The 17,262-nt window shown below is 40.6% G+C and overlaps 1 protein-coding gene across 3 annotated transcripts; it reads right to left on the reverse strand.

The window, feature by feature from the left end:
• Nucleotides 1-1,432: 1,432 nt before the first annotated feature.
• On the reverse strand, nt 1,433-12,166 carry LOC119241614 (zinc finger protein 655). Of its 3 annotated transcripts, XM_037507027.2 has the most exons (5): nt 12,038-12,166; nt 10,894-11,056; nt 9,632-9,717; nt 9,111-9,237; nt 7,487-8,118 (listed from the first exon to the last, which is right to left on the reverse strand). In XM_037507027.2, the coding sequence occupies exons 2-5, from the start codon at nt 11,027-11,029 to the stop codon at nt 7,922-7,924; spliced, it is 546 nt and encodes a 181-aa protein (XP_037362924.1). In that variant the 5' UTR covers nt 11,030-11,056; nt 12,038-12,166; the 3' UTR covers nt 7,487-7,921. The 3 variants fall into 3 exon arrangements, with proteins under 3 accessions (XP_037362922.1, XP_037362923.1, XP_037362924.1); XM_037507025.2 differs by lacking the exons at nt 7,487-8,118; nt 9,111-9,237; nt 9,632-9,717 and adding exons at nt 1,433-2,829; nt 3,327-3,431 and having other exon boundaries at nt 12,038-12,154; XM_037507026.2 differs by lacking the exons at nt 7,487-8,118; nt 9,111-9,237; nt 9,632-9,717; nt 12,038-12,166 and adding exons at nt 1,433-2,829; nt 3,327-3,431; nt 11,819-11,852.
• Between the last annotated feature and the right edge of the window lie 5,096 nt (nt 12,167-17,262).

Below are 17,262 nucleotides of genomic sequence, written 5' to 3' on the forward strand. Positions count from 1 at the left end.
TTTGATTCTTTAGTGTGTTCTTTGATTTGCCCTATCAAAACCAGAGCTAAGCATTTTGTTAGCCTTCAGTGGAAATATATAAATCACATCTAAACTAAAAAATATTCTAAACATAGACATGCAGAGTAGGTGCTAAATGTAGCTTGGCCACCTGGAGTCTAATTAAAAGATTCCCTGGTGACCTTATCATATCTTTTAGATGCCAGTGGATCGAGAGAAGGCAGCTAAGAACTTGGGCATTATTTGAATAAGTCTAGCTGCATGCCACAAACACAGTGGAGCTAAAATCCCTCATAATCATGGAGGGACAGGATGTGGAAATCCAATTCCTCTAAAAGATGTTTCACTTTAGAAGATATCAGAACATCTTTATCAAGGACAGGAAACTTGTTGATGAAAAGCTTAAAACTAGGAAACTATCACTTGAAGGTACTTAATGAATGAAGAAATCAACAGGAATCCAAGTTTCAGGCTAATACGGAACAGAAAGTAAGAGTCCTCAGCAAAGATTAGGCCTACGAGTCTGTTTTGGAGAGAAGTTGGCCTCAGAACAAAAAAAAATTAGCTACTTTTCCAGAGTTATGTTTTAACAATTTGGTGTATTAATGATAGTTTAGGGAAGCAGTGACCAACAGAACCAATTTCAGGATAAAATAAAAATGTTTATAGGCCATATTAAAATAAAAATAGCTTGAGTTCCATAAATAAAATATACATAACTACTTACAACACCTATCATATTAAATAAAAGAATATCATGGGAAGACAGCAATGCATTCTCCAAGTCACTCCTCAGAATAGGTTCTTCTGCAATGAAAAAGACTGGTACTATATATTAGCAATTTCATATACAAATAATCAGCCATAATCTGCAATAATTGATATCAAGCATGAAATGGTGATACACTTTTTCACTTGCATCATATCAGATTCTGGTCTAGTGTGGAAACTCTGATGGTGAAAAAGACTTGAATTTCTACTGAAAGATATATCACATTTATACACTCAAATGACTTCTTGGGTATAGATTTTTTGATACTCAATGACTTTTAGAATATGACTGAATCTTCCCACACACATACATATTCATAGGCTTTCTGCATGAAATGAATCTGATGAACAAGACTGTTTGGTGGCTTTCTCACATTCATTATAATAATGGAATTTTATTCCAGTATGAATTCTCCAATGGTGACTAAGGTATGAAAATAGCATGAAACGTTTACCACATTCAGTATATTCATGGGTTTTTTCATTGTTATTGGCTTGCAGGTATTAAGCGTTTAACACTAATAGTTTTCCTACATTCATCATCACATTCTGAGAAATGGTTTCCCTCTGGTATGGAGTCTCTGATGCTGAAAAGTTTGAGCTAAGAGCAAAGACTTTATCACACTTAGTTACAGACATAATTTTTCTCTGCTGTGAATGCTCAGATGTTAAATGAGGCCTGAACTTGACTAAATGTCTTCCCACGTTCAATACATTCATAAGGTTTCTCTTTGGTATGAGTTCTTTGATGTTTAACAAAGTGTGCTCTCTGACTGAGGTTCTTTTCCCATGCATCACAATCAAAGGCTTTTTCTCTAGTGAGGACTTCTTGTTGCAGGACAAGATCTGAGCTATGATCGAAACTTTCCTCATAATCATTACACTCACAGGATTTCTCTCTCCTATGAATTTTGTGATGCTGAATAAGGCATGCGGTTTGTCTGAAGGCTTTTCCACATTCATTACATTCATGTGGTTTCTCTCCTGTGTGAATTCTTTGATGCTGAATAAGATGGGAATTCAATCTGAAGTCTTTTCCACATTCATTACATGTAAAGGGCTTTTCTTTGAGACGAAATCCTTGATGTTTGATAAAGGTTGGTCCACATTCACTGTATGCATTGGACTTCTCTTCCCAGTGGGCCTTTTGATGCTCAGATAGGTATGAGGTCCGACAGAAGTCACTGCCACGTACAGCACACTTATCAGGCATCTCTCTGTGAATTCGCTGATGCTGAGTCAGGTGTACACTACGACTGAAGACTCTTTCACAATGGCTACATTTAAAAGATTTTGCTCTAGTATGCATTCTCTTATGCTGAATTATGCCGGAGCGCTGACTACAGGATTTATCAGATGCTTCATGGGATTTATCAGATGCTTCACATTTATAGGGTTTTTCTCTAATATGTATTCTTTTATGTCGACTAAGACTTGAGCTCTGACTGAAAGATTTTTCACATTCCTTACATTTGTAAGGTTTCTCTCTAGTATGAATTCTCTGATGTCTAGAAAGGGCTGAGCTCTGATGGAAGACTTTCTCACATGCATCACATTTATAGGATTTCTCACTGGTAGGAATGCTCTCACATTTATTCAGGGGGGAAAGATCCATTAAGCTTTCCTTATATTCACTACTCTGAAAATCCTGTGTTAGATTTATTTTTCCATGTTTATCAGCAGCTGAATTCTGGTTGAGGCTCACGTCATACTTATCAATATCATCAATATTCTGTATCCTAAGAACTCTCTGATCAGTATCAAGGGAAGAGTCCAGACTGAAGCTTTTTTCAGAGTCATGATATTCACTGTTCTTCTCACTGGTGAAAGTTTTCTTGCTAATTGTTATTTGCCTAAATTCTCTCTCCAGGAAAAGAAATTTTCTTAGAATTTCCTGAAGCCTTTCTAATCTGTCCTCGGATTTATATACTTCTATAGTCTCAGGAACTTGGGCAATATCCTTTTTGAGTCTTCCTACTCTCACTTTGTATGACTGTACTTCTTCCGAAATTTTCTGCTTAGGAATCAACAGCTTGTTCTCTTCTCTGGTCTCTCCATCTGATTCAATATATAAATAGAAAATGCAAATGTAATCTGCAAATGTACCCTGTGCTTAGAAAAAGAAAACTGAGGGGGAAAAACTAAATAATCTAACATCTACCAGGATCAAAGAAGTTTATTTACTCTGAAACACAGCCACAAAATCTCAACAGCTTATGTATGGGCAAGAACAGGAGCAGTGAGGTAGTATCCAAATCATTCAGGGTGTGGTAGAAACAAAGGGCATGTTCAACAGGGTAGGAAAATAAGCAATTAAGGTATTACAAAAGCAGTAATAGGGAAGCAGTTCAAAAGAATTAGATCAGTAACTTGACCTAATATAACTTATAAAACAAGGGACAAAATAAATATTAAAACTTAAAGGAAAAGAAAGGAGCTCTCCAACTCGGGGGAATAGACAGAGCTCTTTATTCTGACTGCCAAAGCAGTTAAAACTTGGGTCAACAACTTAATTATACTTCGCTAATTCCATCTGTTGATTCTGCCTTACTCACCTGAGCAGGTATCTCTTAAGACTTCTCTATTCTTAGTTTCGAGATCAAAGACCTGTAGATCTTGTTCCAGCTGGAAGATCCCATCAGGCTTGGAAATTGGAAATCCTGCTCATAGAGAAGGAAATGGGATGTGGCAATTTATCCCCAGATACTTTACCAGCCACCTTTTTTTTTAAAAAATAGTTAATGGAGAGAGAAAATAAATTCTTAGAAGACATTAGAAAGGCCTGGAGAGTGAGGAAGGCAAAGATCCTCTATGAGGAGCTCATATTTATACTCTAGAAAGAGGTGTGTGAACAGGTAAGTTGATGACTTTTGAGAGAAGTGTTCACTTAAACATTATTCAGAAAAGGGAATTTGTGCATGGGTGTGTGACTGTCCTCACAGAAATTATTACCATTACTCTTTATCTGCTGCCTATCGATCAATCTTTGTATAAGACCAGGTCTACAAAGATTAGATCTGGTCAAATTAAGGTCACCAAAATATAACTGCTGGGCTGGAGAAAGGTGAAAACTCACTTGTGAACACTAAGCGAAACTGTAGCAACAGAATTAGTGAGAACTGAATAAATTGGTCCAAGGGCCAATCTCCAGAAAAAATCAGTTTAAAGTACACATGAGGAAACAAATAATATACCACATCCTTGCCCATTAGGAGCTTACTTTTGTTTAGTCAACATTATAGAGTGCCTCCTATATGAAATATGCAAAGATGAAGAGTTGAGGCAGATAAGGTGCATCCCTCCCCCTCCCCCCCCGGCCTCCCAGGGACCTTACACTCTAACTGCAGAGACATATAAACTAACTGAAATATGATACAGTGAAGAAAGGACAATACAAGTGCTTCTTCACAAAAACTGGTCTTTCTTTGGTTTGGATAATGGACTGCTGGGATCTAATCTCTTTTAAAGCAAAAGCAAAGGGAAGTTTGTTTTTGAAAGGGCAGAACTATTATGGTACCAAAGGGACAATTTTTATACATGTTCAGCCCAGAAAGATTCTACCAGCACACAAACAAGGTCTAGTTCAAGCCACATCTCCAAAAGCCTTTCTCTTCATTTAAATGTCTACAAGACTACTCCTCTTATCCTGACATATTACTGCATAAGAGTTTATAGATTTTTTTTAATAATTGGTTTCAGGTATTATCATCTCTATTGTATTTATAAACTCTTTTGAGAACCAGTGACCATGTGTCTTGTATCTCACATTTCTTTGGATTCATTCATGTAAGAGCTGCTCAATCTTGTGTCCCAGATAGCCAGTATTTTTAAATTGGGCCTGAAAAAACACAATGATCCACAGCTGCCTACCTGGAATTCCCTGTGAGGGAGATTAGGGAATATGAAAGCCATTTATTGTGTTTCTAACTTCCTGTTGGGTATTAATAGAGTCAATTCTCCTTTTGGACACTTATTAAGTTAAGGTTCTCCGTAAAAAGTAAAATAGTTTCACAGGTTTGAACATAATTTAAAATTTTTAACTCTGATATATTAAGGTGTTTCAAAATATTTGATAATGAAACAAATATTGGTTATTTACTATGTATCTATACTTAAACACAAGCATAACAAAAATATTTTCATTTGGGACAAAGGGTTTGACTTATGTTTAAGGTAATATAGAAAGGTACAAGAAAATCTCTAGCAGACAGAGATACAAGACTGCAGTTTAGAAATAAAATCACCTGTATCATCAAAATATTAAGCTAAGATTTACTAAAGAATTTAGTAGGTATGCTAAGATCTTTACAAGCTTTCACTCACTTAATACTCACCATAACTTAAGAAGCAGGAACTATTATAGTGCCCATTTTACAAATGGGAAAATTACTATTCAGAAAAGTTAAATAAATCGCCCAAAGTCATAATATCTGTAGAAGTTAGGGCTCAAGTTTCTTTCAGACTTTGAAAAATGTACTAGTGAAAAAATAATGATCAAGAATAAAATCTATCTCATCCTCCAACATATGTACACAAAGAAAACAGCAGGCCAAACATATTAACAGAGTAAAAGATGAAAATAATAAAAAGAATAGAGAAACAGTGACTAGAACAATTTATAGACAGCCAAGATTCAACAGATTTGGAATCACTGACATTTTAATAAAAAGGAATCATTTAGTATCAAAGATCATAAGAGATCATTTAGTATCAAAGAAATCAAAATCTTTTTATAACAAAAATCCAAACTCCTAAGGAAACAATCTGAGCAAGATTCAATTTGAGAAAAATCCACTATAAAGGAATAATTTGAACACTCCTGAAATTTTCATTTGTATTAAAAAATTTGGTCTATCATTGCATCATTTGCTATTTTTTTCCCACACCAGGTACTTAGAAACATAATCTAATTTAATCCTTGGCCACTCCAGAAAGGTAGACATTATTTTTCAAGTCTTATAGATGAAGAAAACAAGTGTCATTTTAAACAATTTGCTCAGTGTATCACAACTAGTAAGAAAAACTCAAGTCTGATTTCACAGTTTATATTCTTCCCAAGCTATTGTACTAAGGGTCACAGAAAGCATTAAGGTAGACTTTTCTTGCCATTGACTTGATTGTCTTTTTCCTAAATTTACAGAAAAAACTCTATGCTTTCAAAATATGCCTGTGCTTCAATTTTTCCTTACCGAAAAATGACCTTTACCTCATTTGGCTTGTTGCCTGTACCAGAATTATGCTAAGATTTTAGCTATCTGGAATCTTCATGACTTTCTTCCTGGTCCTTAATTAAATACACATACACACAAAAATATCTCCTTAACAACTCATTCTTGTGTAGATAGCTACTATAACAACATATTTCTAGACAATTTTACTTCTTGAATGCATGTTCTTTCTGCTTCCAAACTGTACAACCTAGTGCTTGCCTATCCAATTTATCTGTCATTTTGAATTGTTATCAGGTACAAACCCATACAAATATAAAAAACACCGCAAGTAGAGGAACTAAGTCTCCTAAAGCACAAGTGAAAAAGATTATGGGTGAGCTTCAGAGTCAGATCTGAGTTCCAACTCTAGCTCTTGATGTTGAACAAGATTACCCAACTTTTCTGAGCCTCAGGTCTGAAATACAATACCTGCTCAGAGGTCTGTGGTGTTAAATGAGGTACATACCACTATAGTACATAGTAACATAGTAAATAGTTATGGCAATAAAAGACATTCTATGCAAAATCACTTCTGGCCTCATAATATCAACTTCAAAAAGTAGGAGGCATGGGCCAAACATTCCTAATTTATGAACTCACTTATCATTAGCTAGGATTTTGATAAGCATGTTTCCAATACTGTCATCTAAGTGGGCCTCTGCCACATTCTTCCATGTGAAATGCAATCCAGAATCCAGCCCCTTTCCCCATCTTAATCTTCAGTATTGAGTCACAGATAATGCCCTTTTGGGTATGACCTCAAGTAGTAATTCACTCATTGTCAAGAGAGTATGCTTTTTAGATTTGGCAATGAATATTTTGACTTTTTACCTACTTTTTCACTTTTACTCAGCTATTCATACTATGTATGTTTACTACGGTGTAAATGGAAGCACTTAACAAAGGACCAACGTTCTGATGCCTGTGACAAACATAACGCAGAACAACTGCCATGGGAAAAATGTGAAATAGAAAAGTGGAATTGCTAAGTAAGGAACTAAATTATAAAGTCCTTATTTCACAAAACATTAAGCCAAATTAGCAAGTAAAGAAACTTAAATTTTAGATGGAATTTGCTGAATCCACAAATATAGAAAATGACTTCCCAAGAACTGTAAAAATAATTACTAAGGAGATGTTGTTGACTCGTTACAACAGCAAGTTGAGGAGGGTTTCTTGTATGCATTCGTACCCGATATGTGCGTGTGCATGTGGATATCCTGTTGTGTGCAGAAATGACTGAGGAACTGGGATAAAATTCAGCCTAACAGCAAGCTATGCTATTAGGTTGATTAAAGTTTCTTTACTCCAAAAAGTAGACAGGTTATAACTGTTGGAACTTATGTAATTATTAGGTAAAATTAACAATAGTTTACAATTACATATCATTTTACATTTTACAAAGCTATTAAATATACATTCAATTTGATACCCTGAAATAAAGAAACTGAACTCTTGACCTCCCATTTCCCCTCCATGAAGGACAGAACTAAGGAACTGTTGACCAGGAAAAGTTATATAAATCCATCAATCTGTACAGCACCACAAAGAATAAGGGAGATGAAGGTAAAACCCTGGAGATAGGCACAAGGAGGGAAGAAGACTAGAATGATAAACATGAGACCAGGGGTCACAGAAGAGTCAGGCAACAGAAGGGGCAGGTCGTGTTCACCACTGAAAAGGAGGGGCACGGCGTATGTTCCACATTTCTAAAATAACATGAAAGGATCATAACTGAAGAGCTGAAGTTGAACTCAGGTTTCTCAGAGCACGAGGAGATGACCATGACTTCTGAATGAACTGGGTTCAAAATGCATCTGGTTTCAATGGAGGGCTTCCCTGGCCCTTTAGAAATTTAACAAAGGTCATTTGAGCAGCTGCACTTTCACATACTGGTAGCATCCTGAGGAGCATCTATTCCATCAATCAAGTTTAATATCTTACAATCGAGGAAAAGGAGTTTCCGAGCAGGGGCGAGCAATATCGATGGGAAGTCGATACCTGGGCCATCTCTTGGAGATTCCTGCTGAAAGGACTGCAAGTGTTTCTCCAGAGAAAGCACTTGCCTGGGTATGACTCAGGGCCGGGCAGGAATTCACATTATGAATCCGGGAGGTGGGAAGGCGGAGAAGTATGCCTATAAAGATCAAAGAGCCAGGAATGGAAAACACACTAAAAACCTTCCCAGTGGGCAGGCTGCCTCCCCACAGATAAGACCTTGCTAATTCTGAATATAATCAAGAAGATAAGGCACACCCTAGATGCCAGCAGCATAGACAACAGGGAGACAGAGTGCACACGCGCACACACAGAAGAGCACAAGTGCACTGTGATTACACACGTACATAAAAAGAGCAGAAACAGAGAAAGGCAAAAAATGGAAGAGGAACAATGCTCACATCAAGGGGGTTACCACAACCCCCACTGATGCTTCTCTGCAGACTATAGGTTGCCCAATCTCAGCTGCCTACTATACCAAGCAAATGACAAAGGAGAGACCTGGTTAAGAATTTACCCCACCGCAGTGTGAGGACAGTATCTGAGACTTCTGTTGCTTTGGGTGAGGTTATTTAGGATTTCCATCTGGGTGACTCACTGAAATGTACTCACAGTGAGTCATGCCTTTAACATGAAATCTCTCAAATTCTGCCTGCTTGGAGACGAACACAGGGATCTTTAGATCCCAAAACAAGAATTCAGCCTTTCTTTTAAAAAGACCTTTCTTCTTCCTAGGAAAATGGGAAACTCTCAGATACATGGATACTGCAATGCCAGGAAGGAAAGTATCTGTGGGTTGGTAGGTCCCAGAGTCTCTCTTATTAAAAAAGGAAAAGACAGGGAAGGCAAGAACTTAGGCAAAGCACAAGCAAGTTCCCATCTTCTACCCGGGAACAGTTGTCCCACAAAAGCAGGAATCACTGGCTGAGGGTAAGGAGTAGAATGTCTCTTCTTGAGACTCCCAAAGGAAACCCATTCCCAGAGATGACCTTAAAGTTGAAGGATTCAGATGTCCTAAAACCTGGAATCTGAACCACACTCAACTTTCTCAGAGATCTCACACCAACTCAGAAACAAGGAAGTAAAGAAACCCTAACAAGGAAACTGAATAATAAGAAAGACAGTCCTTACCCAGTGAGACCACGTTCCCATAATTCTCTAACATCACTTCTCTGTAGAGATCCCTCTGAACAGGATCCAGGCATCCCCATTCCTCTCGAGTAAGGTGCACAGTCACATCCTCGAATGTCACAAACTCCTGAAATAACACAGCCTGGCTGCTCTATGGAATGAGGCCACTATAGCATCACTGCCAAAGAATGAAGGAGATGATACAAAGAAGGTATCCAGTATGTATTTATGGTGGGGAGGAGGGAGAACAAGTTAGAACTTAGGGAGGACGTTCCATAACCCTTTTGCATCTAAGAAGTGCCCATCATAGTGTTATGGATAAAGAAAGAACAATGTTTGTTGGTGGTGCTGGGGAGATGGAAAGGTTGTTTGTGTGAAGTCCAGGTCTCTGATGAGGATCAATTGCCAAACTGGGGTCTGCTATTGAAAAAATTCCAGGCAGGGTTTTACAGATGGGATGAGGGCCACACTAAATTAGCAGCGATATTCCCTGAGGAAAATCAGAGGGTTCCTCAGCTCACCTGGTACCTGGCTGTCAGAAGCGCAGCTGCCTGGTCTCCTGGGCTTCCCTCATGGGGAAGAGCAGGCACCTGGGGAACAGGTGGAGCTGAAGGAGGAGAAAGGAGCGAAGAGTGAGAGCAGTCCTTCCCCAGGGCTCCCTTACAGAACAGGGAGTCAGTGGGATGCTTTCTCACAGAAACACTCTAGTAAAATCAATAAATGTTATCAGCTATTGAATGTGTCTACTCTGCTCCTTCTCAGCATTTGCATGCCCTCCTTACACATGTTCAAATCCATGACATACTATTATGAAATCTCATTATTTCACTTTATCCTTAGTATATGACATTCCTTCTATCAAAGGGGTAAGCACTATACCTGTTTTGTAGATGGGCAAAGCATAAAGACTTGTAGTGACTTGTCCAGGGTCATGGTTATTTTATGTACTTCTGACCCATTCCTAGACACTGCTCTGTAAACTTCATTAAGCCTTTCCCTTTTGAATGAGGACTGTCTCTGCAACCAGTGCATATGGTCCCTAAGAACAAGGAATGGTCATCTGTTTCCTCACAATCCTTTCCACACTCCCACAATGCCCAATAGCACTTTAAACACTGTGGCACTCAATCTGTGTTGCTGACACACAAGTTATTTCAGGCACTGCGGGTAGCTACAAAGAATTTATGGCAAGGAGCTTACAAAAGGTAGTACAAAGCATAAAGTACAAGACAGATCAACCTACCTATATGATACACAAAAATGTTGTTATACGGTTCATATATGTATGTATACACACTTACAGGCTTGTGCTCAACCAAGGAATTAAAAGGTTGTTTTCAAAATTCGATTAGTCACAAACACTGCAGTTGCATCAGAACGGCAGGTGGCAAAGCTCACAACATCCTCAAAGAGAAAAGAAACTAACTGAAGGGAATGGGGGAGGGAGCAGCCCTACATCTAACAGGAAGTGAAAGCAAGGCAAGGACTGTGAGATGTGGTAAAAGCAACCTATCTTACAAATGACTCTGGATGTGGTAACTAGGGTGAAGTAAAGGTTGTAAGAAGTAAAAACAGCCAGAGCAGAGTAACTACCACTCTACTAATTAAAGAAAGGTTGTCCCTAATAAAGGGGCCCAGCCCAAAACTGCAGTGAGTCATATATGTCTCTCCCTTTTGGGGCCATCTACTTCTACTTATTAAAGTTCCTGGCCTCTCTCACACCAGGCCCAGAAGCCCTTCTGTACTCCCATTCTCCTGAATGTAAGTATTCTCTCTGCCTTACCCCCAGTGAGTCCCTGTTCCATGTCGGTATCCTGTAAGAGCTGAGGTTCTGGGGATAGACCCTCAGAGTGTGTCTCCAAAGCTTGAAACTGGATGCTTGGTGATCCTGCTGCTTCCTGGGCTGAAATTTCCTCCATCCCTGTTCTGGAAGACGATGAACATCACTGCAGAGTGAGATTAGGAGAAATTATTGTAATACGTTAAAATAACCCATTATTTATAACCTCAGACTTCACAAAGTAGCTTATGCAACGTAGATACTCAACAAAAATAGTTGATATGATGAACCAACCAAATTAACAGAAAGAAAAATGGGTTATTTGTCAGTTTCAAATAGTCAAGAACCAAATCATATGGTCCAAGTATGCAGATTTACCTAAACTCCATTAATTCAGAATTTGCAGTGTTTCAAAAACTGTATCAAGACAGTACAAATAGTGTAAAGATTTCTGTGAAGTCTAAAATATTTGCTATTTACGAGCTTCTTTTAAAGCTTAAGTTTTGTACCCCAAAAAATATACTAGTTATGGTTATTCTTATTAATTTCCTTTTTTTAAAAAAAGGAGGGCCTTTAGGAATTACTTGGTAACACTATGTCGGCCCCCTGCGAATTACTAAGTGGCCCGAACTAATAACAGAACCTCTCTTCTGGGGTCAGACCCTCGCTAACACAGACTAGGTGGGCAGGCCTTTCCCCACAATCCTGACAATAACCCTGGGAGGACCTGAGACGCAAACAGGTTTGAGTGGCGTCCTTCAAACCCAAAGCCGCGACCGGGCTGCGTCGCCTTGCACACCCTCAGAACGGGCCCTGGCGCCGGGTCCTCAGAAGGCCTCGCCCGGCACTGCCCTCCTCCCACTTCCTCCCACTGTCTCTAAAGACGCGACCCCGAAAGGGCGAGGCGGGCCTCTGAGACCCAGCTCACCGGGCCGCGGTCGCGGGTCTGACGCGGCGCCTCTCAGCCGGCTGGGCGTCGGGGCGAGCGCTGACTGAAAGAGAAACAGGCCCTCGAACCCCGGCGGCCGCGCGCTGCTGGGGAGGAGAACCACCACTTGCCCGGCCGGGCGCCGCCTCTTCCTCCTCCCGGGGAGGCAAAACAAGCGGCGTCCCCACCGCGACCCCAGAACGGCTTCTGGCGACTCACCCGAGAGGAGAGGCGGGCCGGTGGCCGTCCCGTCGCGGACTCTCGCAGGCTGGGTCGCCAGGGCCTTCCCGAGGTCGCTCTAGATCGCTCGGAGGCCGGCGCTTCTCGGTGGCATTTCCGGAGGTGGAGTCCGACGGCCGGGGCGGGGGGCGGGCCCGAGGGAGGGCCCCGGATGAGGCCGAGGCGTGGGAGCCGCGCGTGCGCTTTCTCCACGTCCTGCTCCCGCCTCATTTCCCCACTTGCTGGCCCCGCTGGCCCGTAGTCGGTGTGTCAGTAATGACCGCACTTGGGAAAGCTCCCCTCCTGGCCCCTCCCTGGCGCCGGTAGACCCTCGAGACTCCCCACAGGGTGATTGCCTGCCCAAGTGGGTGCGTGTCGTGGGCTGCAGACCTAGTGATACGACTTCTGTGAACAGGTCTGTCAGGCTAGGGTTGAAGTGAAGTGCTTTGGTGATAGGAAGTCGTGGGATCTGAAGCTATTAAGGTCCTTGGGGAAAGATGGGGCGTAGAGCAACTTGCAGTGGAATAAAGAAGCAGACTGAAAGAGAGCTGCATTCCTGAACTGTGATGGGTAAAGCTTGGTGCAGGTGGACAGCAGCGTTGGAAAGGGCAGCTGTGGCTCATCATATTTTTCAGGCCCAATTTTAAAATACTGGCTATCTTGGACACAAGAGTGGCACTAAATTAGTAGTTTTTAAGTAAATGAACAGACGCCACTAATTGCTGATACAAGAAACAGCACCTTGTAACTTAGAGGAGCTGTCCAGGATACAGTTTATGCACTGATGTGCATGAAACACTAATATATATGGTATTGTGTCTCCAAGGAATTGAGACAGGAGTGACTCCTATTACTATCATATCCAGTAACCCAGTGGTGCAATTTATGCTTCCTATCTCCAAACCTACAGGCTGCTGGGCTGCGGTCCTGATTCTAAGAAAAAACAGTTCTTCTTAAGATATACTTAAGAATACACACCACACATTGACTGGCCCTAAGTGTCCCACTGTACTGGAACTGAGAATATCACGTCTTTGACTTTCTCATACCAGTAGATCAGTAGACAAAGAATAGAGTCCCCACAGTCCCTACCAAACACACTACATAATTTTAAAAAATTAAAAAAACAAAAACAGCCAGTTGCATTCAAGAACCTATTTTTCTGAATACTTTAAGCACTTGAATGTGGGAATGGGAGTGGTGTTAGGGGAGAAGGGCAACTTTAGACATAGAAGAAAATATAATGCATAACAATGTGCTTAGAGATGACTTGGAACACTGAAAGGGAATATGAAAAAGTATGTGGATATGTGGAGGAAGACATTCTGAGAATGTGCTGTCTTCAAGAAGAACCATTGGTTAGCAAGCCAGCCCATGATAAAGGAAGAAAGTGGATTATTGAAAAGAATCGTGGGACAAAAAACTAAAGAACTACAAAAAGAAAGAAGTTGTGGAAAGTAGACAAAAAGCAATGACCACCTCCGCAAGGTCAAACCTCCTGAGGAACAGAACATTATTCAGGACTTGGAAGGCTGTTCAGAATATCACCTCATCCCTGGTAGCTGCTGTAGCAAAGGGTGTTCCTTTTGTAAGCCTTTCTATTGTGCCCAGATCTGGCTCAGAACTTGAGTCATGTCACAGCCACCCAAGATCTGTTACTGTTTTGTAATAGGTAGTATCTTTGTCTATTGATAATGTAGTGGTAAAGGCTGTCATTTTTTTTAAAGATTTATTTATGCATAGAAGAACTGGGGTACAGGCCAGAGGTGTGGGAGGCGAGAGAATTCACCAGAGACAGAGTGGGGAGCAGAACAGGCAGATTGATAGAAATACACTGCTGAGGGGAGCAGTGAGTGAGTCAGGAGTTGTCTGCTGTGCCATGTAGGTAGCTCGCTGGCCCGGGTTTGAACTCATGCTGCAGTGGCTGTGGAGAGCTTCACAGGTTGCATCTTAACCCCTTGCGCCACCAGAGAGGCCCAAAAGCTGTAATTATTGTGATAACATTTTGCCAGTAAAAAATGTCCCAAATTAGATATACTGTAGTAATTCCACTATTGTTATTTTGAAAACTACCTGGAAGCATTAGTCAAACTCAAAACCTCTGTCTAGTATGGAAATAATATCTGTTGCCCGTAGATCAGATATTTGAAATTACTGCCCCTTTCAAGTGTTAGAGTCCCCAGAGAAGCAATCACTTCCGTTTTGTAAACTATTCATCCTTGACTTCACTTTGATGTACCACTGTACTGATCTTTGTTTCACTTTCTCTGCTGCAGATACACAATCGCTAAGTATTATTATTGATAATAATTAGAAGTATTATGATTACTGCTGTCAATAAGAAAAATGTGAAAAACGTGTAAGTATCTGAGCAGGATGGTATCAAGGAAAACCTAAACCCCACTTTCCCGGATGGGGAGAGGTGAATATTGGAAAGAGACTCCCCAAAGTCAGACCCAGAGATTGGGGAACTGGGACTCGAAGTCCACCAGCATACCTAGAAAGAACCCCAAAGCGCACCCGGGTCCTGGAAGGTGGGCTTGACGTGCTTCTGGCTTTTGTGACAGTCTCTGGGATCTGGCGAGCTGAGATGTCGGGTCCAAGCTCCCTGTCCTTCCTTTGGTATCACCTCCCTTTTCTATCCCAGCACCCCCAGACTTTTCCAGTGTTCACTGTGAGACGTGGGTCCTGCCAGAAGCACGGGCAGGGCAGAGGTGGATGTGTCCAACTGTGCTCCGCGACACCCCTCGCCATGGCCACCCCCTAACAGCGTGGAGGAGGGTACGTGTCCCCGGCCTTGGCTCCAGCCTTCGCCTTAGGATGCGCGGTCCCCCAACAGAGATAGCCCTGGATCTGAGCGGGAAGGGAACCACTTGGACTGGCCTGTGCTAGATGCCTTTGACACTTGGGAGAGGTGGTTTGCGTGGCCCTTCTTGTTCTCGTTTTTCACCCCAGAGGGTCATTCGCTCCAAAATGACCCTCGTTTAATTGCTGTGCACCCCAACTCCCTGTTGTCTCTGTTCACTTTCCTTCTGATGAGGATCTTCCTCCCCCAATCCCCTTGATTCCTTGGGAACCTGAGTTTAAAATCAGGATGACCCAAGAGCACCAAGCTCCACGAACTTTTTTAAATGGACAAGTTTAGGATTTACAAGTTTGCAGAACATCTACTTACACCCACCATCACTGATGATAGTGATTAAGAGCGTTTGAACCCTAGGGAATAAAGTGATTTGGATGCAGTAGGTAAATATTACATACACCACATTTAACTTTCGGTTTCTGAACTTTCTAGGGCTTTTTTTAAAGGTGTAATTTCAGACATTAAGTCGGTTTTTCATTTGTGGGAGGTAAAGGTGCTTAGATTGCCTTGGAGTGGTGAGTAGTAAAGGCTTGTGATACTGTGAAAAAGTGCTGTGGGCCATTAAGAGAGTAGTCACCAGTGCTCTTTCCGCCACTGATGAGCAGAATGATCTTGGACAAAATACTACCAAGTCTCAAATTTCCCTCAGAGTATAACAGATTATCTCAAAGGACACTTCCAACTTGGAAATTCATTTGTAGAGTGACATAAAATCCAACAAGGCCAAAGCTGATGGCCCATCTCCATTTCCTGCAATGCCACCAGTATACAGAAAGATACCTTCATTATTAAGAGATTGTTAAGTGGCAGGGGACTAAGGAAAACACTTATACAGGCTGATGGTAAGTAAATCATATGCAAACAATCAAATGTGGACAATGCATTGTAAGCAGATCAATGGGTCCTTTGTTGAAGGAATAGGTTGATTACAAAGTCTTATGGGAGAAATATAAGTAAATTACTCTTGGACATAAAATTTATTTCTGAATTTAAAACTGCAGCTATGAAATTCCTCCCACTCTCACTTGGATGTTTCATAAATAATCTGATATGCAATATAGTGAAATCTCTTCATTATAAATGATATGTATGCCTTTTCTGCATTTGTTGAGCTTTCTATAAATGGGCAGAAATGTTAATATTGTATTCAGTAAACAAATATATTTTTTAATATGGATTGCCACAAATTCTGTTAAGGGACATGAGTGACAATGAGAGCAAAAGACAATCTATTCTTGAGGGTGCTGAGATCATTCAAGAAAGCTAAAACAAAAGCCAGTTTTTCTACTACTTCTTGCCCAGAATATGAGCAGGAAAACCCTCTAGGAGAGACAGTCTGGGTCAGGGAGGAGTGACTGGGCCCCTGACCTTAGCCCTGCATCTCTGAAGGGCCATTTTGATTCTTACTGCCACCGTAAGGGATGGCTCATCCCACCTTTAAAACTGACCCAGATGTCAAAAAATAAGATTCCTTTTCTTCAGTTTTATTAAAAAACCTGAAATGGTATGGCATATTCAGAAACTATCACTGAAATGTATAAAGAAAATATAGTTGGAAAACAAAGATAAGAATGTCAACTCAAATGATGATAAAACAATATAAATGCTAAAGATGGGGAGAAAAGTAAAACTAGGACCATCAGGAAAGATAAAATGGATTTCGGTATTTTTAAAATATAAATACAAGTTTTAATTCCACCCCCACCTGCGCCCCAATGGATCGTCACATACACCCTACTGTGCTGACCACTTTTTAGAGTGGCCAGATCACTTTTTAGTGATCAGATGGCAGTGTAGCTGCACAGTTAGGACCCTGGACTTCAGACTTGGATTGAGTATTGGTGCTGCTCCACTGACTTTATAGTGTTAGAAATGTTATTTAATCTTTCTTAGCTATTTTTCACCCGTAAAATGGGAATCTTAATTATGCACTTAATCATTAGATTAACATTGATGTTATATGAGTTGTGTAAGCAATGTACAAAAACCTCTTGGCACACAGCCTACATGAATCAGCTGATAAATTAAGAACTATACCTCTTAATGATAATACAATATCTCGTCGAATCTATACGATTGCAAAACATTTAGAAGCGAAACTTATTGCACGGTTATAATCTGGTATAGATTTTGTAATCCAACTTGATGAGAGCACTGATATTCCAGTTGTGCAACACTCTTGGTTTATGTCAGATATGTGTGGCAAGATGATTTTTTTATAGAGGATCTTTTGTGTTGTTTAAACTTTTTTTTTTCTAAGATGTATTTATTTACGCATATAAGAGCTGGGGTACAGGCCAGAGATGCAGGGGGTGAGAGGATTCACCAGAGACAGAGTGGGGGAACAGAACAGGCAGAATGA

The sequence above is a fragment of the Talpa occidentalis genome, unplaced genomic scaffold, assembly GCF_014898055.3.
Source record: "Talpa occidentalis isolate TD23 unplaced genomic scaffold, MPIMG_talOcc4v2.1 talOcc4.12, whole genome shotgun sequence".
Lineage (NCBI taxonomy): Eukaryota > Metazoa > Chordata > Mammalia > Eulipotyphla > Talpidae > Talpa > Talpa occidentalis.